General features: G+C 42.1%; 2 protein-coding genes across 3 annotated transcripts; both read left to right on the top strand.

The window, feature by feature from the left end:
• Positions 1 to 1,261: 1,261 nt before the first annotated feature.
• LOC138947970 (filaggrin-like) lies at positions 1,262 to 2,709 on the top strand. Its single transcript, XM_070319494.1, has 2 exons — positions 1,262 to 1,397; positions 1,586 to 2,709. Exons 1-2 carry the CDS (start codon positions 1,262 to 1,264, stop codon positions 2,707 to 2,709), a joined length of 1,260 nt encoding a protein of 419 aa, XP_070175595.1.
• Positions 2,710 to 14,480: 11,771 nt separating this feature from the next.
• Positions 14,481 to 24,610, top strand: LOC138948924 (26S proteasome non-ATPase regulatory subunit 10-like). 2 transcript variants are annotated; one of them, XM_070320579.1, is made up of 8 exons: positions 14,481 to 14,524; positions 15,263 to 15,461; positions 16,554 to 16,712; positions 17,537 to 17,653; positions 18,437 to 18,544; positions 19,626 to 19,801; positions 20,500 to 20,637; positions 21,535 to 24,610. In XM_070320579.1, the coding sequence occupies exons 1-8, from the start codon at positions 14,489 to 14,491 to the stop codon at positions 21,700 to 21,702; spliced, it is 1,101 nt and encodes a 366-aa protein (XP_070176680.1). In that variant the 5' UTR covers positions 14,481 to 14,488; the 3' UTR covers positions 21,703 to 24,610. The 2 variants fall into 2 exon arrangements, with proteins under 2 accessions (XP_070176680.1, XP_070176679.1); XM_070320578.1 differs by having other exon boundaries at positions 16,530 to 16,712.
• The last annotated feature ends 1,121 nt before the right edge of the window (positions 24,611 to 25,731 follow it).

The raw sequence follows: 25,731 nt of genomic DNA, 5'->3' as shown, positions 1-25,731 counted from the left end.
GTTTAAATTTGTGTGAGTGCGTTCAGATCGCTCTCTCGTGCAGTCGGTCCCTTCTGCGGGATGGGTTACACCTTGGAGCAACAGTACATACATGAATATAAAAATTTAAACTAAAATTTTTAAAAATGTAAAAGGTAACAAAAAGAAATCATGCTGGACAGGAAACAATAGGAAGAGTGGTGGGGGAAAAAAAGACACAAAATGAATCGACTTATATAAACAAAGCAAAAACTTGAAATAGAACTTATCAAGACATGCAGTAGGCGGCACAGTAGAAACAAAGTCAGCAACAGAATAAGAGGCAACAACGACAAACAGCAAAACAATGCAGTGGGTTCCACTGCCACAACAAAAAGCAGCGGGATTAAACATATTTAGCGCGGGAATCCCAACAACTGGGCACAATACCGCAGGGAACAAGAAGAGCAAACGCTCGATCGAGTCACTTTCGCAGTTCTGAATATTATATGAGGCATCAGATGGACAGGAAGAAATTGCTATTCACAACACAATGAGTCACGTTCACATAAAATTTGAGCCCGGTCACTTTTATAGTTTCCGAGAAAAGCCCAACGTTAAGTTGTGTGTTGCCGAACAGAAAAGGCTAGTTATCTCCCTTGTTTTTCTGATAACGTTCGTAAAAGGCTACAGATGTAAATACTTTGATGTAAAGAATAATCCTACAAAGTTTCAATCACATCCGATGAACTTTGTCAAAGATATAAAATGTCTAATTTTTCCTTTGACGCTGACCTGTGACCTTGAAAAAGGTCAAAGGTCAACGAAACCATCGTTAAAGTGTAGAGGTCATTGGAGGTCACGACTAAACAAAATATGAGCCCGATCGCTTTGATAGTTTCCGAGAAAAGTCCAACGTTAAGGTGGTGTCTACGGACGGCCGGCTGGACAGACTAACACTGACCGATTACATAGAGTCACTTTTTCTCAAGTGACTCAAAAATACAGAGCAGAAATGCGTTAGCTGAACGCAACAGCAGGGAAGGGAGGGAGGGGGCGCACGAACAAGGGAACACGACAGGGGAAATGCACAATAAAGAGAGCATGGCTAGGGTAATATAACGACAAAATTAATGACATCGAATGCCAAGGATAAAACGACCGAGTGGGGAGTGGGGAGTGGGGCTGGGGTGAGACGCAACAGCAGGGGAGACGCACCAGCAGGGAAACGCAAAGGCAGGGGCAAAGCAACAGCACGGGAACATCACGTCAGGAAAACGCAACATCGGGGAAACGCACCTGCATGGGAACACAAGGTCAGGGGAACGCAACATCAGGGAAACGCACCAGCATGGGAACACAGGGTCAGGGTAACGCCCCAGCAAGGGAACACACGGTCAAGGGAATGCACCAGCACGGCAACACAGGGTCATGGGAACGTACCAGCAAGTGAACGTAACGGCAGGGGGAACACACCAGCAAGAAAACGCAACGATAGGAGAAACGCACAAGCACAGAATGCAACGTTAGGGGATCGCACTAGCACGGGATCGCAACGTCAGGGGGAACGCACCAGCAAGAAAACACAACGTCAGGGGAACGCACTAGCATGGGATCGCAACGTCAGGGGGAACGCACCAGCAAGAAAACACAACGTCAGGGGATCGCACTAGCAAGGGATCGCAACGTCAGGGGGAACGCACCAGCAAGAAAACACAACGTCAGGGGATCGCACTAGCATGGGATCGCAACGTCAGGAAAACGCACCGGCAAGGGAACGCACCAGCAAGGGAACGCAACGGTAGGGGGAACGCACCAGCAAGGGAACGCAACAGCAAGGGAACGCAACGGCATGGGGAACGCACCAGCAAGGGAACGCACCAGCAAGGGAACGCAACGGTAGGGGGAACGCACCAGCAGGGGAACGCAACAGCAAGGGAACGCAACGGCATGGGGAACGCACCAGCAAGGGAACGCACCAGCAAAGGAACGCAACGGCAGGGGGAACGCACGAGCAAGGGAACACAGCACGGGAATGCAACGTCAGGAAAACACACCAGCAAGGGAACGCACCAGCAGGGGAACGCACCAGCAAGGGAACGCACCAGCAAGGGAACGCAACTTCAAGGGAACTCACCAGCAAGGGAACGCACCAGCAAGGGAACGCACCAGCAGGGGAAAGCACCAGCAAGGGAACGCACCAGCAAGGGAACGCACCAGCAAGGGAACGCACCAGCAGGGGAACGCACCAGCAAGGGAACGCACCAGCAGGGGAACGCACCAGCAGGGGAACGCACCAGCAAGGGAACGCACCAGCAAGGGAACGCACCAGCAGGGGAACGCACCAGCAAGGGAACGCACCAGCAAGGGAACGCACCAGCAGGGGAACGCACCAGCAAGGGAACGCACCAGCAAGGGAACGCACCAGCAGGGGAACGCACCAGCAAGGGAACGCACCAGCAGGGGAACGCACCAGCAAGGGAACGCACCAGCAGGGGAACGCACCAGCAAGGGAACGCACCAGCAGGGGAACGCACCAGCAAGGGAACGCACCAGCAAGGGAACGCACCAGCAGGGGAACGCACCAGCAAGGGAACGCACCAGCAGGGGAACGCACCAGCAAGGGAACGCACCAGCAGGGGAACGCACCAGCAAGGGAACGCACCAGCAAGGGAACGCACCAGCAAGGGAACGCACCAGCAGGGGAACGCACCAGCAAGGGAACGCACCAGCAAGGGAACACAACGTTAGGGGAACGCACTAGCACGGGATCGCAGCGTCAGGACAACGCACCAGCAAGGGAACGCAACGTCAAGGGAACTCACCAGCACAGGAATGCAACATCAGAAAAACGTACCAGCAAGGGAACGCACCAGCAAGGGAACGCAACGGCAGGGAGAACGCACCAAGCAAGGGAACGCAACAGCACGGGAACGCAACGCCAGGGGGAAAGCAGAAGTAGCAGGGGAAACGCGCCAGCACGGGAACTTACGGCAGGGTGTGTGTGTGTGTGTGTGTGTGTGTGTGTGTGTGTGTGTGTGTGTGTGTGTGTGCGCGTGCTTGTGTGTGTATGTGTGTGTGTGTGTGTGTGTATGGCACTAAAACACTTTCAAGTGAAGTAACATTAAAAAAATAACAGAGCAAAACGAAACGGGAAAATATTTGCAAACAGGGGCGAAATAGTGATCCTGAAAAAGAAACATTGTTCAACCAAACAATCAGCAAAAACAACCTGACAACTCACCCTTTTCCTCCTTAATTTTACACACTTAGTATTAGTTACTTTTATCACTAATCATTAAACATTAATGAATACTTATTTATAATAATTTATTTTTCAACTCTAAAAACCTGTTTCAGAAAAAAAACTGCACTTTGATTCTTGTAATCAATTAATCTATCCATCTTTCAGTCAAGTAACTTTAACCCTCTTGCTCGACTAAACCAAAATCATGTCGATCAGCTATCTCTCTTTAAAACAAGCATAAACTAATATGCGTTCATTATCTGAGACGTTAGTACACACACACACACACACACACACACACACACACACACACACACACACACACACACACACACACACACACACACACACACACACACACACACAAATCGTTAAAAATACAGAGGTAAAGTATGCCCGTCAAGGCAAAAAGATGCTCGCAACGAGCTTATTTCCTGTGTATCTCAGGCCCATCTTGGAACTGATTCATCGAGGGGCTGCAAAACAAATTCAAGAACTTTACAAATCAAGCACCATTTTAACCAATGTCTACAAAATTATGTCATTACTTGACACTTCATTTAGTGATTAAAAAAGAAAGAACGTACACAAGACACAATCTATCAAGCTCAACAGTAATAAAAACGGTTTTTATTTATACATTTAATCGATTAAATATAGTGAACTCACTCATAAATAGTTGACTCTACATGCTAGGTGAGCAAAACATGATAAATCAGTAATGACATTATACTTACGTGCACATACTTACACATGCATACAGACAAAGACGAGAGAGAGAGAGAGAGAGAGAGAGAGAGAGAGAGAGAGAGAGAGAGAGAGAGAGAGAGAGAGAGAGAGAGAGAGAGAGGGTGTGGAGAGAGAGAGAGAGGGTGTGGAGAGAGAGAGAGAGAGAGAGAGAGAGAGAGAGAGAGAGAGAGAGAGAGAGAGAGAGAGAGAGAGAGAGAGAGAGAGAGAGAGAGAGAGAGAGAGAGAGAGAGAGAGAGAGAGAGAGAGAGAGACATAAAAAATATTATCACAGATCTGTTTTCAAATTTTTCGTCTGACACGGTATTTTTTCAAATTTAAAAAACGAATAAAAACAACAACAACAAACCAAAAAACCATGAGAAGTTGGTTTAAGGTGATAAACAAAATATATTCGAGGAAAAGTCTACGCAACGCCTCGTATCTAAAACAATCAAATCGATTCTTATCCTGGCCACTTTAATACATCATTTGCATGATGCAAAAGTAAATAGCAAATGACTGATGACCAGCTCGTTTCAGTCGAGCTTTCCGGTTCAAAACATAACCTGGTTGCCACATTTACTTATAACAATTTCATCCCAGGATATGTATAGCTTCAGCACAGGTCTTCCTTTCAAAAACAATTAATGCGGACACTGAAAATTAAACAAATGCCGGGACGAAACTCGGCGCTTCGAATCGAAAATCCAACACCTAAACTCCACGTTTGGAAATGAAATCAAGAGTCGACATTCGGCACTGACTTCGAAACAAAAAATTAACAACGAAACTCGACATGACTGCAAAACGAAAAATCAGCAAAGAAATTCGGCATTCCAGTCGAAATTTAAACGACGAATAACAGTCGCAATTTAAACGACGAAACACCGCGCTTTGAATCAAATTTTAACATCGAAGCTTCACGCTTCGAAACAACAAATTGACAACGAAACTCGGCACTGATTACGAAGCGAAAACTCAACAGTGGCTACGAAAAGAAAAATCAGCAACGAAACTCGTTATTTGAAAACGAAAAATCAACGAAAAAACTCGGCATTTGGAAACGAAAAATCAGCGACGAAACTCGTTATTTGGAAACGAAAATTCAGCGACAAAACTCGGGATTTGGATACGAAAATCAGCGACAAATTTCGGCATACGAAAACGAAAAATCAGCGACGAAAGTTGGCATTTGAAAACGAAAAATCAGCGACGAAACTCGGGATTTTGGAAACAAAATTCAGCGACGGAACTCGACTTTTGGAAACGAAAATCGGCGACGAACCTTAACTTTTGGAAGCGAAAAATCCCTGGCGAAACTCGGCATTCTGATACAAAAAATCGGCGACTAAACTCGGGATTTGAATACGAAAATCAGAGACGAAATTTGGCATTTGGAAACAAAAATCAGCAACATAACTCGGCTTTTGGAAACGAAAAACCAGCGACCAATCTTGGCATTTGGAAACGAAAATTGTCGACGAAACTCGACTTTTGGAAACGAAAATCAGCAACGAAAATCAGCATTGGGAAACGAAAAGTAGCAACGAAACTCGGCTTTTGGACACGAAAAATCAGCGACAAAACTGGGCATTCAATAACGAAAATCAGCGACGAAACTCAGCACTACAAAACGAAAAAAATCTGCGACAAAGCTCGGCATATGGAAACGAAAATTGTCAACGAAACTCAACTTCTGGAAACGAAAATCAGCGACGAAACTCGGCATTTGGTAAAAAAAAAAATTATCTACGAAAATCAGCATTAGGAAACGAAAATTGTCGACGAAACTCGACTTTTGGAAACGAAAAATCAGCAACAAAATTCGGCACTCGGCAAACGCAAATCAGCGACGAAACTCGGCATTCCAAAACGAATATTCAGCGACAAAACCCGTTGCATTTGGAAACGAAAAATCGGCGACGAAACTCGGCATTTGAAAACGAGAAATTAGTGACGAAACTCGGGATTTTGAAAAGAAAATCAGCGACGAAACTCGGTATCTGCAAACGAAAAAAAAGCAACGAAACTCGGCATTTGAAAATGAAATATCGGCGACAAATCTCGGCTACGAATTCGGCATTAGGAAACGAAACATCAGCGACGAAACTCGGGACACATGTCCTTGTCAATATATTGCAAAATATACACGAGGCAATTTTCTTAGATTTCTTAACGTTGTGAGCTAAGTTATATTTTTGTTGTTTGTTTGTATGTTTATTTTTGTACAAGATGTGTAGCTTTTAATTTCTAACGTTGTGAACGAAGTCACAACCACGCGGATAAAATTGCCTTTGTCAAAAGCAGCTAAGCACATTTCTCGGACAATGACAGAGGGATATCACACACAAACCAGAAGCAGAGAACAAAAAATAAATGTTTAAACAATATAATGGCAGTGCATCACAACACTGAAAAAGTCTTTCTGCGATTGTTCAGCACGTGAATGCACTGCCGAAAGATTTGTAACGCATTTACTCCAACCACAACAACGCGAGAGGACATCTCTGTCCGCGGACATCAGTCATATGCGCGACTCGTGTCCATACACGTCAAACACGTGACCGGACCATCGTCTTCTTACCGCAAGCTTCAAGAGGTCAGTGTACACGTTAAATACGTGACATGACCATCGTCTTCTTACAGCAAGCTTCAAGATATCAGTTTACACGTCAAATACGTGACAGGACAATCGTCTTCTTACCGCAAGCTTCCAGATGTCAATGTACACGTCAAATACGTGATCAAAAAATTGTCTTCTTACCACAAACTTCAAGATGTTAGCATGTAATCGTAAAAGCACGTTCAAAGGTTTTTCGAGCGATTCGAACAATCTTTGAAAATGGCCTAATCCATTTTAATCCTGTCAAACCGATCGCGACCAATCACTAAATAGCTCTCTCGGTTTGATTGTTTGGTGTTTGGTTGTTGGGTTGGTCGGTTGCTTATTGTTTGTTTGTCTGTTGAATGTTGCGAAATGTCACTTACTTGGAGATAGTAGTTCGTTGCTGGTTCTCTCTCATTGATGCGTCGCCGTGCACATTAGGCACGCACACAAAACACACACATGACGTAACGAGACATTACAGCACGGGCCAGCACAGGACGGGACGAGACGACTCGTGGCCTGACAGCGAGACAGAACATAACACGGGGCGGGAACATATAGTTAAAAGATAAAAGAAAAAGAAAAGGCAGCTAGACAAAGGAACAGTTTTTGGGAAGACAAGACAAGACCAGTGATCTTGAACTTCTGCGTTGTAAACTCACAGGTCGCATCATAAAAGCATCAGATGCAACTCGCTTTTATCAGTTTCTTCGTTAATATCGAGCGATAGAATTTACATAGCTCCAAAAGTGTGTCCAATTTGGTCATTTATACAAAAACATGCTTTCGGTCGCCATTTTTGACGACCGAGTTTTACCTGTAATTTTGGAATTGAAAATGTCCAGGAAAATATATTATTTCCTACTCGCATGTGAATAAATGGATTTCTGTCAATTACAATATCTTCGTATGATTTTAAGAGTAAATTGAACAAATTAGGAGGCTTTGATTACAAAAACAAAACAACCCACACCGTTAATAGCAAAAGTCAACTTTCTCTGAGTTTACAAAGCTGAAGCTGAAGATTACCACCAGATGAAACAGGACAAAACAAGACAAACCAGACGGAACAAGACAGAACAAATCAAGACAATACAAGACAAAATAGGACAAGTCCAGTGTAATATTCAAATTCACTTTGTCCCGAGTTCAAACAAACTTTTGCAATTAAATTGAGATTGTCAATGTCAGTGATTGTCACTAAGCAATAACAAAAGAAAATTTCAAAAGTGAACGTTTAATCGACTCTTAAATTCAGTAAATTCGATAAACCCTGCTTCACGAACGGAATTTCCCGATGGAGACCTGTGAGGCAGAACCAGCTGTAAATGTCCCAAGTTCATTCGTTAATGTCAATTTCACGTGTCTCGAGTTCATTGGGTACATGTCACTTTCATACATGTGACTCGATCGGGATTGTGCCTTCATATTACAAGGCTTACTGCTGATGTAAAAAGGTATTCAGTTGGGGACGTGGAATTTGAATTTCGTTACACAGAACAAGACAGGGCGAAACAGGCTCACACGTGCGACAATACAAAACAAGACGAAACGACAAGCAACAAAAGAAACAGTGACAAAAGGTGGCAATGTCATGTCCCTGTCTCAAATAACATCACCATTACATAGTTTTGAATTGTTGTAAATCTATTTTCTTGTTTATATTTCCAACACTTATTCAAAATTGATTGTCAAATGTAATTAAAAAGCACGAGAAGTGTAACGATGTGTATTTTGTGCTGAGGGGAAACCTTCCTCCAGTGCAATGTCCATCAAGAGCGTATATCACACATGACACAACTTCCGTTGAACAAGCTATTCGTGCATTTTGTTATGAGCTTAACCACCTGTGAGCTTAACGGTGTGTCCTGTGTTTGCAGAAGATATATCGAATAAGACTTCAAGTCAGTTTTAGCATCCGTTTTTGTCTTGAGTATTTTTTGCATGAGTAAATTTCAGTAACCTTTTGTCTCTGTCTCAAAACGAATAAACAAAGTGACAGCTGAGGCAAAGAATCGAGTACAGACCTATATCAAGGACAGACGAGGAAGTCAAAACCCCAGAGAAACAAATAGACTAATTTACGAAAAACAGTGCAACTCAACACAATAATACATACCATTTTATTGCCATCTTTTATAATCAAAATGTACAATGCCACATCCTAATGGATATATGTTTGGTTTTCCAAATGTACAAAGCCACATTCTGGAGACAACGTTAACTTTCATGTTAGAGTGCATGTGTCTTCGTGATGGTGTTCAGGTATGCTATGCTATTCGTTATCCTTTCATTTCTTTTTTTTACATCCTACAGAAAATAAGAGAGAATCGGAGGAGCGTGAAGATGACAAATACAAACGGAAAGAAAAGAACCGGAAGATGAAAGACGGCAAAAGAGAGAGAGAGAGAGAGAGAGACAGAGAGAGAGAGAGAGAGAGAGAGAGAGAGAGAGAGAGAGAGAGAGGGAGAGAGACAGAGAGACAGAGAGACAGAGAGAGAGACAGAGGCAGAGAGACAGAGGCAGAGAGACTGAGAGGCAGAGAGACAGAGAGAGAAAGTGTATGCAAAGGCAGATTCTGATTGCGCGGAGGGGCCAACAGACAGATACAATCACAAAGACAAAACAATATTTGTGACACGACACCATCGAGCAAGCAGAGCTCTGTAGTAAGACCCTATCCAGGTTTCCCAATTGCTTCGTTTCCGGCCGATTTATGTGGAGCACGTGATGCGCACAAAAAATATTGGCGGTCTAGAAGTGTCGTCTGCGTAATGATCGCGGCGGCGCCCGCGGCTTTCTTGACCGCCAAGGACGACCGCGCACGTTGTGATACGTCATTCGTTAGACCTCATATCAGAAACGCAGAGGTTTTGATTAAAATCACAAGAAGCATCTGGAAACCGAGATTATTTTTTTTCTTTTTCTGATCGTTTGAGTTCTGGCACTTTTCCAGTGAAGTATTTCGAAATGTATGACCCCAAACAGAAATACAAATTATTTTTCACTGTACAAGTTTTTTCTGCAACAAGCAGCTTATATTTCGAAACGCAAGGCAATTGAAGGGTAAGTTTGATTCATGTACGTGATTAACACCCAAAAGGGTAAGTTTAACGGTATCAGAGTCAAAATTCTCTGCTTGTTAAATGTGTCAAAGAATGTCGCTATGAAAACCTCCAGCGTCCCCTACCTCTCAGTTTCTTTCATAATTCGTTTGCCAAAGAAATGTTACCACAGCTCAGATTGCCTTACAGTGTCATGTCTAAACAAATTCCTTACCTTTCCTCTTCTCTTGCGCTGTCTACCTCTCTGACCAGTTGATGACGCGTCTTCTGTGACCTTCAGTCGATGAGCCTTGCTTGCTGGTACTCAACTTCCAGCGTTTTGTTCCAAGATAATGGTCCTTGAATCCTTTTTTCGATACATTTCGGGTTAGTCTGTGTCCGAAATTTCACTCTTCACGTCTTCTGGGTTGAAGCTGACAAATCCGCTCGGAATGTTCAATGTCAGTTTTTCACAGTGAAGAAATCGTGCTGATTGAATATTCACATCCTACTGTCCGTCTCTTCATCACTAGTGCACCAAGTTCTACACAGATACCTTTCTCTGGTCCACAGAAGAGTGAGAGGTAGCACAAACACAACGTTGACAGCAAAATATACTCAGGTCTGAGTCTGAGTCTGAAGTTTTATTCGCTTACACTTTGTACAGTTCATTGCGAAGGGGAGGATGAGGAAGAAATTTCGATACAAATTTACAAAGATCATCGATATTAAACTCTCAAGGTGGGTACTTCGCGACATGGTTTCAGTCCAGATCGCGTGAAATGTCAACAAGCCTGAGCACACCAGGAAAAGTCCCACAGTCGCGTGCGGTCTTGCAGGTCTACACGTTACTTTTTGCAAAGGCTCGTGTCAAATGTTTGTTTTCTGTCTGTGCCAAGTTTTTCGGAACATTTCTTCATACTTCTTTCCGTTCGTTGCATGTCTTGATGTTGTCTGTCCATGGTCATGCCGACGTTTTCTAGTCGCTCTTGGGTCCCTAAAATCATAGACAGAATTGTATCCGTTTGCTCGGGAGTAAGAGTGTTCATCTCTGCTCGGGTGACATTTGATCGTCTTGCGTCTCATTGCCACGTGCTGCATGGTTGCTAGCCGTAACACTGCGTGTCACAACCCTCGGCCTTTGTTGAGCTGCATTCATGTCACTGTCTTCACGGCGAGTTTCACGTGTTTGTTGGCAGGGGGTAGCGACAGTGTGTTTGTCTGTTTGGCGAGTGCGTTTGTTAGTGTCAACACAATTGAAAGTTTTTCTGATATCAGCATCTGGCTGTTGAAAGTCGTAAGAAAACACATCATGATCATACTCTCCTACCTTCCTCAGTCTTTGGTTCAGGCGTTGTTGGTCGCCGCGAAGTTGTGAAGGCGACTTTCTTTTCCACTGTCCCGGTGTACTTTGTGTCATGGCGGCGTCACTGTGGCATGCTGTAAGTCGAATGGTAAAAACAGAAGTTTTAAATTAGTCCATTGCCGCTAATTTTCAAAGAAGTGACTCTGTTTTTGGTCAGGAGGGTGCACAAAAGACCTTGAGCTGCTGCTGGTAGTCCAGTAACATACATATTTTGGCGTAGGTACCCTGTAAATTACGGTTTCTTTTTTAAAAGCAAAAACTTGCGTCTGTTTTACAACCTCCGGTGATCTTGACAAGCATATAAGGTATTCCTTGGTATGTGTAATAGTCAGAATACAGGGGAATGATAATCTATTGGATTTTGTGTCCTTGTGAAGAGCTCCTTTTGCCAGTGTCAGTGAAGAAGAGAGAGAACTGTCATTTTGTCAAATGTGTCCACTTCTCTCAAAAACAATCCATGATTATTATGTTGTTACACGCACACCGGCTGATTCAGTCACTGATGGTTCTTGGCACACAACTGATTCTTCCTTGAAACACAGGACTGTCTTTTGAGGCATAAAGTGATCCTTTACGAACGCGTGTCATCGGTTAATCGATTGACACTAAAACTGGTGCCTGTAACAAGCCATAAAAATATGTTGTAAAACATGATTGCAGCAAAAGATGCAAAAAAAATTCAGTCCTCGCTTTTTCCCCAGCAATACATTCACAATGCACAAAGGAAGATTTCCGTGGAATCTCTTGTTTTTAAAGTAAAACACGAAAACCACTAGAAATGTCGTGAATTAAAAATATAAAGGAGACAGAGCAAGTTTAAGCGTCTTGCTATTGATACTTTATTTACTGTCCACACACACACACACACACACACACACACACACACCCCCCGTTCTTTTGGTCTTCAGGTATTTGTCAATGCTGTAAATGTGGTTAATATAATTTCAAATGCTTACCCAATTATCGGCCGAGCCGCTTGTTTTCGCCGACTCTAGAATGAAAACTTGTTACAGCATCTGTAGCAACTCGGTCTGAATTCTGAAACATGACACCAAGAAGACAGTTATTAATTGCATATAACAAGAATGTTGCCAATAAAACTGCGAAGAAAACATAATGCGCTTTCATTTCGATTTAAGTGATATGGGTGAGAGAAAAACTTGTAAACATTCTTAGAAGAAATAAAAACGAAAAAAACCCACACGCTTTAATCAAAACATGTAACTCAAAACCTACCTTCACTGATATTGTGCCGTCGTCATGTAGCTGAACAAACGTAATTTGTTGAAAAGGAAATAGCAAAACCAACACTTCTAAAACGGTCTTCTATTACTGCTCTGCGTTTCATATCTTGTGTTCTCTGTGGACCGGCCGTCTGCCAAAGTTACCAAAAGTGGCGCACACCTTCCAGCGCGCTCATGTACCTTCGTCTATGAATCATTCGTTATGCCATAAAATCAGCCAAAAAAGGATGAATACCACCACAAATATGAAAACTAACACTTATCAAAGATACATATATATGAAGTATTGAAAAATTATTAAGAAAATTGCAAAAACGTACTGCAGAAACCGACCAATATATTCCACTTCTGCTGCTTGACGGCCTCGTGACAATTTCCTTAGATTTCATTGGTTGGTTGTAATCGGCAGTAATGAATATTCAGTTTTTGGTCTGTCCTCGGCTTTGCTCGTTCGTTTCGTTCTGTTTGTTATTTTGTATCGCGACACAAAAAATGATTTTAATACAGATTTTCGCACTATATTTTGTTTCTGCTTTTATTACTTAGTCTTTGATCTGAACATGCATGTCTCATTTAACCGTTCTATGCTTTGAGTTTGTCTTTACTATGATATGGATTACCGTGCCGAGTTCTACAGCTGTCCCTAAGCATCACGTTCGTGACTGTTTCAGCAAGATCAGCGAAACGCTACAGGAACTTCACCTACAGGGAATCCCCCTCTTTTGGTCGACATAGACCCCTCTTCAGCGTTACTAATCAACCGGTTTCACCGCGACACAACTTCGCGCACACTTCCATCGCATTACAGAAGAAAAACTTTTTTGTGTGAAGGAAGCAAAAGGCTGCAATCTAGGGCCACCTGAGCTCAGAAATTAATCATCTCTCTCTCTCCTTTTTACATTTAGTCAAGTTTTGACTAAATGTTTTAACGTAGAGGGGGGAATCGAGACGAGGGTTGTGGTGTATGTGTGTGTGTGTGTGTGTGTGTGTGTGTGTGTGTGTGTGTGTCTGTCTGTCTGTGTGTGTGTGTAGAGCGATTCAGACCAAACTACTGGACCGATCTTTATGAAATTTGACATGAGAGTTCCTGGGAATGATATCCCCGGACTTTTTTTTCTTTTTTCGATAAATACCTTTGATGACGTCATATCCGGCTTTTTGTAAAAGTTGAGGCGGCACTGTCACACCCTCATTTTTCAATCAAATTGATTGAAATTTTGGCCCAGCAATCTTCGACGAAGGCCGGACTTCGGTATTGCATTTCAGCTTGGTGGCTTAAAAATTAATTAATGACTTTGGTCATTACAAATCTGAAAATTGTAAAAAAAAAAAAAATTTTTTTAAACGATCCAAATTTACGTTTATCTTATTCTTCATCATTTTCTGATTCCAAAAACATATAAATTTGTTATATTTGGATTAAAAACAAGATCTGAAAATTAAAATATAAAAATTATTATTAAAATAAAATTTCCGAAATCGATTTAAAAACAATTTCATCTTATTCCTTGTGGGTTCCTGATTCCAAAAACATATAGATGTGATATGTTTGGATTAAAAACACGCTCAGAAAGTTAAAAAGAATAGAGATAAAGAAAAGCGTGCTATCCTTCTCAGCGCAACTACTACCCCGCTCTTCTTGTCAATTTCACTGCCTGTGCATCGAGCGGTGGACTGACGATGCTGCGAGTATACGCTCTTGCTGTAAAAATGCAGTGAGTTCAGTTTCATTCTGTTAGTTCGACAGCTTGACTAAATGTTGTAATTTTGCCTTACGCGACTTGTTTTTTCTTTCCTTTTCCATGACTGAAGGGGTGGCCCGGGCCCCCTTAGCCCCACGTAGTAAATCCGCCACTGCGCACACTCAAATATATCAGAAAGACACGCACACAAACAAACACTGAGGAAAACACGCACACTCAAATATATTCAAAAATAGCACCAATTACCACTTAGGCTCCATGCGCACTCTTGCACCGGTCTAACCATCTTGAACACGCGGCCAGTACACGGTACTGGCCGCGTGTTCAAGATGCGGTCTAACAGGCTCTCACTCTTGGCTCTCACTCTGGCATCATCACCATCTCTGCCGCCACCATTCTCAATCATGTACCAGCCTGGCACCAGCATTCTCAGTGGCCGGGATAACCACTCCCAGTCTAGAGAGAATAAGTGTCTAAACACACACACACACACACACACTGACTATAAAGAAAGAGAGACATGTGAAAAGCGAAAGTAAGATAAGGGAGAACACTCTGTACTTACAAGTTGTTGCCTCCCCTCTCCAAGATGGCTTCTCTTCGGGAGCTCCAACAAGAGATCAAGGTAACAATATCTGTGTATTTGTAAATAGAGGCAAAATGACACCCTTCTTTGGGATAAGCAGATTGCAGTGACATCAGGCCGAATATTTTGATTATCTTTTCTCCCTTACTTTCTTCCACAATTGCTGCAGTCGTCATGCAATACAGTGATGGTGCAATGTTATATGTTCCAAGTACTGTAAACAGTCACACAGTAAAGTTGCTCATTATGTTTACGTTTAGGTTACGTTGTTGCTTGTTGTCCTTCAACTTTCTTTTCATCCACATTGCTATTAAGATTTAGCTTTGGTTTAAATAATGTATTTTCAAGGAATGAATTGTAAATCAGAATAGTCAGATTCATGAGAAGTTCGAACTCTGCCGTTGCTGACGTCCTTAACAGTTACGATGTCCAGACCTGATGTCACTCCGGTGTCACGAACTGAAAACTCTGCCTGAACAATCCTTCTCATTGGTGTCAATGCGCATGCGCTAACATGGGGAGATTAATCAGGTCGTGAACAACCTAACCCTAACCCTTATCCTAACCCTTACCCTAATCCTAGGTAACCCTAACCCATGGTTCGTTCAGTCAAAGTGTCGCATTTTTTGAGTCAAAGGGAGTGCCTGTATGCTTACATTTTTATGTATTTTTCTAATAATTTTAATAATAATAATATTCTGCCCACTTTAAAATGTTTATGAATGCACTCTTAAATGGTAGTTACACATGGATGAATCTCCCTCTCTTTTTGACCAGGAGGGGTTGCAAGAAATGAAAATAAAGAGCAGAGGCCTGAACTCCAAACAGCAGGCACTGATGACGGCCATCGGAAAACATGAGGTGGAGAAAGTGGACCACTTGCTGAACCAGGGAGTTGATCCAAATTTCCGCGCTGCTTCAGGAGACCGTCCAATTCACATGGCGTGTTCGGCCACAGTGGATGACCGCTTGAATGGTAAATTGTTGCTTTAATGTTTCCATATCTTGATTAATAAGTAACATAGATGTGCAGATTCAGAATTTGTAGCCTCTTCTTGTCTATCAAAGTGTTAAAAGTCAACACAAACATTTTTTTTTTTTTTTACTTCATCACCAACAGGTCAGCAAACACACACATGCACACACACACGCACTCACACATACACACGCACACACACTTATATGCCTCTCATCCAACTAAATGACATTGTCATAATTTTCACGAGTTTTCATTCACAAACACCTGGGAAATAAATCTCATGTTCCCCATGCAATAAATCGAGGTGGTGAATGGGTTTGAGCTTTCAGGTGAAACGTGGATTGTCAAAGTAAAAGCCAATCAGGCTGATTGTTTGATGTGTGAAACCATCGCGGCTTTGGATTTGTGTTTCCGAGGACAACGATTGTAAGCATTCACTCTCAAAGACCCAATCAATGTTGATAATTACCGCGGCGACTCATGGTCAATTTGCAACTTATCTCTGTAATCGCAAAATCCACAACGAAAAGTCATAAACACTTAAAAAGAAAAGAAATATGCTCAACACTTACTGAACTCACACGTATGATCGCAGCTCTGTACATTTTCAGACTGGAAGAAAAGCGTAAACAAGCTACGTTTGACGTCGCATACAAGGTTGACGTGTTATCTCGAGCTACTGTGACGATGCTTTGTGGCCCGGAGTTGGATTCTAAAAATTCGTCTCCCTGTGGGTTATTGTGCATTTTGTTGCACAACCAAAATGATGACAAAAACGATGTTTGGTGGCTTGTCGTCAGACCAGCATTTTGTTGTTGGTCCTCGGGGAGCATATCGCCTTTTGTCTCATATTTATAAACCGCGGCCTTTGGCCTTGGTCGATAAAGATGAAACAAAAGACGATATGGTCTCCTTGGACCAACAAAAAAGCTGGTCTGTCAACAAGCCACCAAACATCTTATAATGTTTGATAATTCACTGACAAATATATTTTGTGCCAACATTCAAGAGACATGCATCTTTCACATGAAATTCACCTGTGATAATCAGTTAAAACATCTACAGATATTAGTCTTGGGGGCTCTGCAGCTGAACAAATTGTGGAGATGTTGGTGTACATGGGAGCAGACCAGGAGGTTCACGATCGTTTCGGCCGTTTACCTCTGCATGTTGCCGCTGCCAACTCACACCGCATGGTACGCGTGCTGCTCGACAAAGGCTGCAGCATCAATGCACAAGATAATGCAGGTGTGTTTTTATTTGTAGTAAAAATAAGTTGCTCTGGTAACTGCAGGTGTGTTTTTATTACAAGTAAAACATTATTCTGATATCAACTGCAGGTGTGTTTTTATTATGAGTAACAAATTGTTCTGATAACTGCACGTACAAAATTGTTCTGATGACCGCAAATAAATAAAAAATCTGATAACTGAAAGTGTGTTAAAACAAAAATTAGGAGTAAACAAAATTTTCTCATAACTGCTGACATTCCTGCCATTGTTCTGCTTGAGATATGTACAATCAAAGTCTATAACCACCATGTAATGGATTGACCAAAAGTGGATGTTATTGATATGTGGTTGCTAGGGAAAGGTGAGTTATGTAGTGAAAAAAACTAATTTGTCAAAGATCCTTTTTGGTGGTTGTAATGGGCAGGTAGTCATTATCGAGAGGGGGTTGCCAGGGCAACTTGGACTGTTGTAAACAACCTATTCATATCCTATTCATTTTATGAGAATTCAGTCCAAAGGCTGCATAGTTAAAAAAATAAACCTTTGGAAACAGTTTCCACCCAACTCATCCTTCCGCGCACTGAAAGTGAAACACAACTCACGCACAAGGAACAATAATTCTTTGACAGCAGAGTTTCATGTTTATTTTATTCTAGTTATTATCACCTTCAGTCTCTCTTTTTATATCTAAAACACAAATAGGTAATATGAAGCACGCATAATGCATAAAGCACACACATTTACAGCCACATACACACATTTACACACTCAAACACACTCTATCTTTCCATCAGAACTAAAAGTGTTCACAGTCACAGCTTCTGTTTGTTGATGTTTCAGGCTGTACAGCATTGATGGAAGCATGCAGCCACAACAAGAACGACCCTTTAGACACGGTCACCTTGCTTCTGCAACATGATGCCAACGTTCACCTCAAAGACGAACAAGGATCCACAGGTCTGTCAAGTTTCATGAAATAATTGATTGCGATATGGATTAGTACATGTGGCTGTGCTGAAATTCCAGCGGTTTGATTTGTGTTCAGGCAGGAAGTGTGTTTATGAAAAAATCGAGATCAAGGAAAAGTAACTATTAACCCATGCAACAATATTACTATGCAACAATAATGGTCATTTATGACCGTGGTTGCTAAACGGAAGAAGAACCCACAGTTTGTTTGTTCGTTCATGGGCAGAAACTCCCACGGCTTTTACGTGTATGACCGTTTTTACCCCGCCATTTAGGCAGCCATACGCCGCTTTTGGAGGAAGCATGCTGGGTATTTTCGTGTTTCTATAACCCACCGAACTCTGACATGGATTACAGGATCTTTTTCGTGCGCACTTGGTCTTGTGCTTACGTGTACACACGGGGGTGTTCGGACACCGAGGAGAGTCTGCACACAAAGTTGACTCTGAGAAATAAATCTCTCGCCGAACGTGGGGATCGAACCCACGCTGATAGCGACCAACTGGATACAAATCCAGCGCGCTACCGACTGAGCTACATCCCCGCCCGAACCCATAGTGTTTTGGGCAAAAGAAAAAAGTACAGAAGAAACCGTGGTGTGTGAGTGTGTGTGTGTGCGTACATGTGTGAATGTTTGTCTATCTGTTCTACTTTTTGAGTTGTTAACAGACAAACAGGTAAAACAGAAGTGTTTTTTTCTTAATTGATATTTGAATTCTTACTTTAGTGGCAACTGATCATAGTGGACGTATACCTTTTCCTGTGTTTCAGGTCTGCATTGCATCTGTCGCACTGTGAATCTAGACACAGAACTACGCAACCAGATAGCTCTTCTTCTGCTGCATGCAGGTCTCTCTGCAACTGTCTTTGATTATGAAGGTTCGTGCACACAGACATCAAGGATTGTGTGCGTGCGAATGTGTGTGTCGCTGTGTGTCACAATGTGGTCTAAACAAAATATTAAAATTGAGTTTAATGGATGATGTTTTCGAGAATCATACTAAGATTATGGAAGAAAGAGAAACATCAAGGTGCAAACACACGCACACAAAAGAGAAAGAAACTGGAAAAGGAAAATACTTATATGAAATTGCTGATTAGTCAGCAAAGCTGTTTTGTTATCTGTTCTCTGTTGATTTGCTTAACCATAGTGGTTCATAAAGAAGACATTCATAGTGACCTCCTGTTCTCTTCAGCTAAAGATAAAGTTGTTATTCTATTCAATACCAACACAATCATGCTCAACCTAGGGGTGACCTTGCAAGTGATTATCCACTACTGATATGTGACTAAGTCGCAGAGATACACTTCATTCTCGAAACTCTTTGCCGTTTCCATGCGAGATGTACATGAGAAGTGACATAAAAAATGTGTGAGCCGTAACAGACAATGTTTAAAAATAACTTTTTGTAATTGTATGGGTTGCTTTTTCTTGGTTATACATACTGAGGTAAGCTACGCATGACATCGAGGGCAAATTAATCACTGGCGAGCAGCTTGTCTTCGCACATGGTCTATGATCTGTGCCAGTGAAAACATGCAAACGACTGTTGTCCCAGTGAGAATTAGCTCCAATTTGTGCTTTCTGCACTGTCCGCTCAATATAACACTCAGCATTGCCAATGTGATGGCATTCCTCTGTGCACTGAACGAGTGTCCACAAATGGAGACACCCCGCTCGTCAGTGATCGGCTAACAATGTCACGTGTAGCTTGCCTTGATGTTTCCAAGGAAAAGCAACTCTTCCACGATAGAAACCCGACAGAGTTATTTCCAGAATTCATCCATTCCCAATGCAACATTTTCTCCATTTTTGTTCACTTTTGATGTCAGAGATTTTACTTTTAAAGAGAACACAGGGTTGTGGGTTCAGATGAGAAGATGTCTTGATTTGTTTAGCCATTGACCTATCTCATTTGAATGTACTTTATCAGAACTAGTGTGTTGTTTTTGTTGGCAGGTCGCATGGCGTTGTGCTACGAGCTTGACAAGGTGCTGTCCATCTCCTATCGCCTGTTCCCTCAAGTCAGCCTGCAGCTGATAGAAACGCTGGTCTGTGCGGGTTCGAATCTTTTCCACAACTGTAAAGATCACCAGTACTGGGTCCGCTATGTCGCCAACACTTCTAGTTCTAAGGTGTGTGTGTTTGTTATGTGGAGGGTATGGGATCATTGCACAGAGGGTTTCACAGAGGGATGAGATTAATGCTTTTAGCTCAGCAATACTACTTCTGCTTTCCCAATGGAAGATTCAGGGTTCAAATCCTGGTAGCGTCAGATGGCTGCAGTATGGAGTCTTAGTTTTCCTACATCGTAGGTCAAAATACATGCAGAACGGCTAGTGCCTGAACTTCCTTTGCATGTGTATGCGTAAAGGTCACTAAATATGCACACTGCAAACTGTGTGATCCATGACAGTGTTTACGTGGGTCACACAAACACCAAGCAAGCGCCACCTTGAAAAAATAAAGTTTAATCTGAATGGCTACCTAAATAGCAGGGTAAAAGACAATCATGTAGTCTACTTGCTCAAGTTGGAGTGCACACAAGAATTGTAGCCCGCAAACATGAAAGAAGAAAATGAAAAGTTAACGCCGCAAGCATGGTGACTTTCCTGAGTGGTGTAAAACTGTTCTTGATAATACCTGCACTAAGATGTTAGGTGCCTTGTGGTAAGACAAGCTTTTGATGGTTTGAGGGAAGGATGTAATTTTCCATTTTATCTTATTTGGCAACCATGTGCTTTTGTCATATAATTATGCTGATTTGGGGTTTACAGCAACATTTTTAGTGATTCTCTTTTTTTTTTAAACTCAACTTGTGTTTGGTTCGCAGACTTTGTCAGCGTTGCTGCAAATCCTGTCACCTGTGTTAACGCGGCCATGCCTTCATATGATACACAAAATTGTGATGGACCTGCACCCAGAAGATGATGATGATGGGAAAGATGATGATGGAACAGCGTGCCTACAGGTTATTCTCCTGACATTTTACACATTTTTATTTTTGTGGGGGTGACCGGTGTATTTTGTTTGTGTATGTGTGTGTGTTTTTCACACTTTCATAGTAGAAGCCCCCCCCCCCACATACACTTTTAGTCTTCAGCTTTTTTTCCTTTCAATCTCTGTTGATTCAGGGTTTTATTGGAGTTGAGTCAGATCACGATTTTCCAGTGAAATTCTAGGGACTTAAAATTACACATATACCTGAATGTGATTTTAATGTATGAATCTTTTACATCTGAATGGTGAGAGTGTTTGCATGCTGTGAGGTATTTAGTCAATAATAATGTTATGAGTGAATACATGTATTGAAATGTTCATTATGTTGTGGTGTATTGTCTGTTCTATGCACCACCACTGTAATGTATCATGCTTGAGATGATAAAGTCAGTTTGATTTTACTTGACCTATAGTATATGTATACCCTCAAAGAGGGCAACATGCTGCCTACCTAGCAGAAAAAGAAACTGTGGCATGCAAAATACGCACTATAGCAAAGATGACCTTGAGAGTAAAATGCTCAGGAAAGCAGAACAAATATAAATGTCATATTTTGGTCAATAATACAAATAACATTTATGTATCGATTGAATCAGGTCAGAATTCCTTTAAGTTTTTATGATTGATCGATCACAAACATGCACTTTTTAGTAGTCTCGGCTACCCCTGTGTTATCCCTGTGTATGTTATCCCTGTGTATGTTATCCCTGTGCCTGTGTCTGCAGCTGCCCTAATATGAAGTTTTGTCGGCCTCTGTCGTCACATGGCTCAATGAAGGGAAATCCAGTGTTCAATCGATACATACATGTGTGATCTACTAATTGATGTTACTGTACTTCATCTCTGTGTCATTTCTCTCTGTCTCCAGGTTCAGGTTCACGAGATGTCGTGCACCGTCGACTCCCTGCAGCTAGTCTGTCGTCGCATCATACGTGCCAAGCTCAAAGGAAAACTGCTGATCACTGTCCCTGAGCTCCCCTTGCCCAACAGACTCAAAAGATTTCTTACCTCCCTTGACAGAAAGCCCACTGTATGACACACACAAAATAGCATAGGCCTCAAGATCTGAGAACTACCAAAGTGTATGTGTGTTTGTGCAGTCGATTCCTGTGAGTGACTTGCAGATTGATGTATACATGTATGTTATCCCTGTGTCTGTGATAATATGGTGTGTATGTGACTGTGCAGATATATACAAATGGCTAGCACTTTGCTTACCCCCCGCGGGTTAGGGGGAAGAATTTACCCGATGCTCCCCAGCATGTCGTAAGAGGCGACTAACGGATTCTGTTTCTCTTTTTAAGTGTTTCTTGTATAGAATATAGTCAATTTTTGTAAAGATTTTAGTCAAGCAGTATGTAAGAAATGTTAAGTCCTTTGTACTGGAAACTTGCATTCTCCCAGTAAGGTAATATATTGTACTACGTTGCAAGCCCCTGGAGCAAATTTTTGATTAGTGCTTTTGTGAACAAGAAACAATTAACAAGTGGCTCTATCCCATCTCCCCCTTTTCCCCGTCGCGATATAACCTTCGTGGTTGAAAACGACGTTAAACACCAAATACAGAAAGAAAGAACAATTGACAAGTGGCTCTATCCCCTCTCCCCCTTTTCCCCGTCGCGATATAACCTTCGTGGTTGAAAACGACGTTAACACCAAATAAAGAAAGAAAGAACAATTGACAAGTGGCTCTATCCCATCTCCCCCCTTCCCCCGTCGCGATATAACCTTCGTGGTTGAAAACGACGTTAAACACCAAATAAAGAAAGAAAGAACAATTGACAAGTGGCTCTATCCCATCTCCCCCCTTCCCCCGTCGCGATATAACCTTCGTGGTTGAAAACGACGTTAAACACCAAATAAAGAAAGAAAGCACTTTGCTTGTATGCATGAAACCCTTGTGTTGGTGATCAGTTTTTACTGATTTTCAGTCATATTTTGATTTCCCTAAGTTTGTTGTTGTTTATTGGTCCGTGTGTTGTAACATGAGGAGAGAGTAGAGATATCTTTGTTAAAAAACTGAGGGGTAACAGTTTTGTGATGACATTTGATGGCTACACTGCTGTGAATAGGCAAATATGTCATGTTTTGTTGATCGTTAGTTGTTTTAAAATTGTACGCACAAAATATGCTGTATTTGGTTCCCAGAGGCATTGGGTGTGTTTGTTCATGCACAAATATTTTAAGTTCTGTTCAATTTGTTAGTCCATAAAAAGTATAATTTAGCATGTTGGATGAGCTTCCTACCACCTGCCCCAACGTGAAGAACAAGTCGTCCTACTCAGATCAGACTACTGGACATAACAGACTAAAACCATCATATATGGCCCACAAAGCTGAAGCTACTTCCCTCCCCCCTATGTCCGTGTGGCAAGAATCAGACAGCAGAGCACATCCTGCAGGCTTGTCCATACACAGTGCTCTGAGGGACACCACCTGGCCAGAGGAGACAGCGCTACAAAAGAAGCTATACGGCCCCAAAAGGGACTTGGAGAGGACAGCACGTTTCACCCTGCAGTCCGGACTGACGATCTAACAGCGAACGACAAGAAGAAGAAGAAGGATGAGCTTCATGGAACAAATGGCTGCTTGTAGTGTTCTTATGCAACCCGAAGGCATTGTACATTTTTGTTTGTGGGTGGAATGAATGTGTGATGGAAATTGTCAATAATATGAAGAGTGAGCACTTGGTGGTGGTATTCACATTACTACTACATTTTCTAGACTCAAGAATATTCTGAATAACCCGTCTCACTACCAGAAGGTGCTTTTGAATTGTTCCACCTAGACCTTCCCTTGTCTGTATCGAAGAGATGTTGGCTGGTTTTCTGTTCAGAGAGCAGACAACTCGTTTTGGTCTTCTTCTTCTTGGCGTTCGCAGAGGTTACACGATCAGTCCAGCACTGGTGATAAATGTTGTCGTTTTCTCCAACTCCTGTCGACTGCCGTATAGTGGTCTGCAAGGGAGTTGGTGACGACCACACTTCTTTTCGCTCCTCATCTAGTAAGGGACATCGCTGTAAGATGTGTTCCGCTGTTTGGTCTTCTTGACTGCAGGCACAGGTTGGTGATGGCGCCAGCTTGAACTTTCGGTTTATGTGAGCATTGAGCCTGTTGTGGCCAGTACGCACCCTGATGAGGTTGACTTGCTGCTCTCTGGACATTGTGTGGTAGTCATCTCTGTTTGTCCTTGGCCTCATCAATGCCTTAATGATTGTCTTCTGCTCACTAAAGCTGACACTGTTTTCAGGTTGGTCTTCCACTGCTCCTTCTTTCGCCAGCTCATCTGCCCTTTCATTTCCTGGTATCCCACAGTGTGCTGGTATCCACTGGAGGACAACTCTTCTGGTTTGTCTGACCAGCTGTAATGCTTTGGCCAGCTGTGGGAGTTTGTCGTTCTCTAGGGCCTGAAGGGGCGTCCGAGAGGAAGACAACTTGGTAGCAAGAGTCTGCGGAGTCCTGAACCAAGGAGGCGGCCTGCATGAGAGCTTCTGCTTCTGCTTAAAAGTTTGACTCGTTTTGGTGAAGTTGTCTTTTGTTTAGACTAAGTTTCTGAATCTTTCTCAACTAGTCCACTGGTCAGCCAATAATGTCCAAGACAATTTCCAAAACTTCACTAAGTTTAAAACCAATTGGTTTGTGTGTGTGTGTGTGTGCGCGTTGCGTTTCAGCCTTTGTGAACTCCTTCGTAGTGAATGGCTAATAATCGGATGACCTGGGTTCAACCAAGTGTAAGCATGCAATTCATTTTCTGTACACAGGTTTTGTGTGACTAACACCCGTTCTAAAACATAGTGTGAAAAATGATGGCATTAATCATTGCAACCTTGACCCTATTGACGTCCTGCAAGGGTACAGTACCATAATATTATTATGACCATCTTATTCTGTTCAGTACCAACTCGACTCAGTGACAGAAATTAAAGAAAAACATGCCAACCTTTTTGCTTTTCACATTTCTTGTCTTGGATGTTATTGTCTATAACTCATGTATCTTGTTGATATGATTGAGTATCCTTTATTTTATTTATTTTGATATTTCTGTGGGGAAGGAAATATGTTCCGGAAAATTGAAATTCACAAAGACTGTGCTGCAAAAAAATTGGGAATCATTAACAAAGCCTTCCTGCCTCAAAGTCTAACAAGAAAGAAACAAATCTGTGCATAAATGCTTTTCAATTGTCACTATCAAACAAACGTCCATGTGCATTTCTTATCAAGATTACCTGCATTCACATCAATATCTTTCCTTTATATGATATATTGTATTAACAAGCTTGAAGGTCAGAACCAGTATAACGTGCTGTAACAAGGATGGTTATCAGCAATTACTTCTTTTGAGCAAACTTATTCTTCTTTGCCGTTGCACTGGTCAAAGCTTCAACGTTTTACGTTATTTGTATTTTTGCCCAAAATATGACATTTCACACAGATCGAGTGTTCCTCCGAGATAGCGCCAGCGATTGAGGTGAACGAACAATGACTGTCGAGAGTTGTGTAAAATGTCATATTCTTGGCAAAAATACATTACATTAATGTATCAATCGATTTTAGTTAGAATTTCTTTTACTTCTACGTTTGTACACACACAAGCATGCACTCTTTTGTAGTCTCAGCTAGCCACCTCAATACGAGTTTTTGTCAGACTATGTCACACGCTTTCCTTCTTTGCCACTACTAAAGCAAACGTGTGCAAGATTGCATGTTACACGCTTTAGGAGCATGGCAAGAACGGATTCAAACTCAAAATCGTCCCTCCAAAAGCCAAAAAATGCACACACGACTTATTTCTCCTGCTGTTATCGTTTCTTCTCTTTACAAATTCTTCAACACTCAGAATACTGAAAACGGCATGCCAGACGACAGTACTGTTTCCATACGCGAATTTAGCTTCCCTTGAAAAGTGGCTCGCTCAGGAGGCCTGTTAGTCTGACACTGTCTATAAGGACAGAGTTCTGAACATAGATGACAAAGATTCCGGAATGAACAAACATTCCGCTGATGCAGACACAGAAAGACGTCATGAAGAATGCGATGCTTTAAAAGATACAGACTGTGACGTCAT

Source organism: Littorina saxatilis, linkage group LG15 (genome assembly GCF_037325665.1).
Source record: "Littorina saxatilis isolate snail1 linkage group LG15, US_GU_Lsax_2.0, whole genome shotgun sequence".
NCBI classification, from domain to species: domain Eukaryota; kingdom Metazoa; phylum Mollusca; class Gastropoda; order Littorinimorpha; family Littorinidae; genus Littorina; species Littorina saxatilis.
The sequence above is the reverse complement of the archived record's forward strand: the minus strand, read 5'-3'. Positions and strand labels throughout refer to the sequence as shown.

Coding starts and splice junctions, on each gene's coding strand:
- LOC138947970 (XM_070319494.1), top strand. CDS start 1,262: ATGGGAACACAAGGTCAGGGGAACGCAACATCAGGGAAACGCACCAGC. Junction 1,398..1,585: donor CAACACAGGGTCATGGGAAC/GTACCAGCAAGT, acceptor TCGCAACGTCAG/GGGGAACGCACCAGCAAGAA.
- LOC138948924 (XM_070320578.1), top strand. CDS start 14,489: ATGGCTTCTCTTCGGGAGCTCCAACAAGAGATCAAG. Junction 17,654..18,436: donor AGACGAACAAGGATCCACAG/GTCTGTCAAGTT, acceptor CCTGTGTTTCAG/GTCTGCATTGCATCTGTCGC. Junction 18,545..19,625: donor AACTGTCTTTGATTATGAAG/GTTCGTGCACAC, acceptor TTTTGTTGGCAG/GTCGCATGGCGTTGTGCTAC.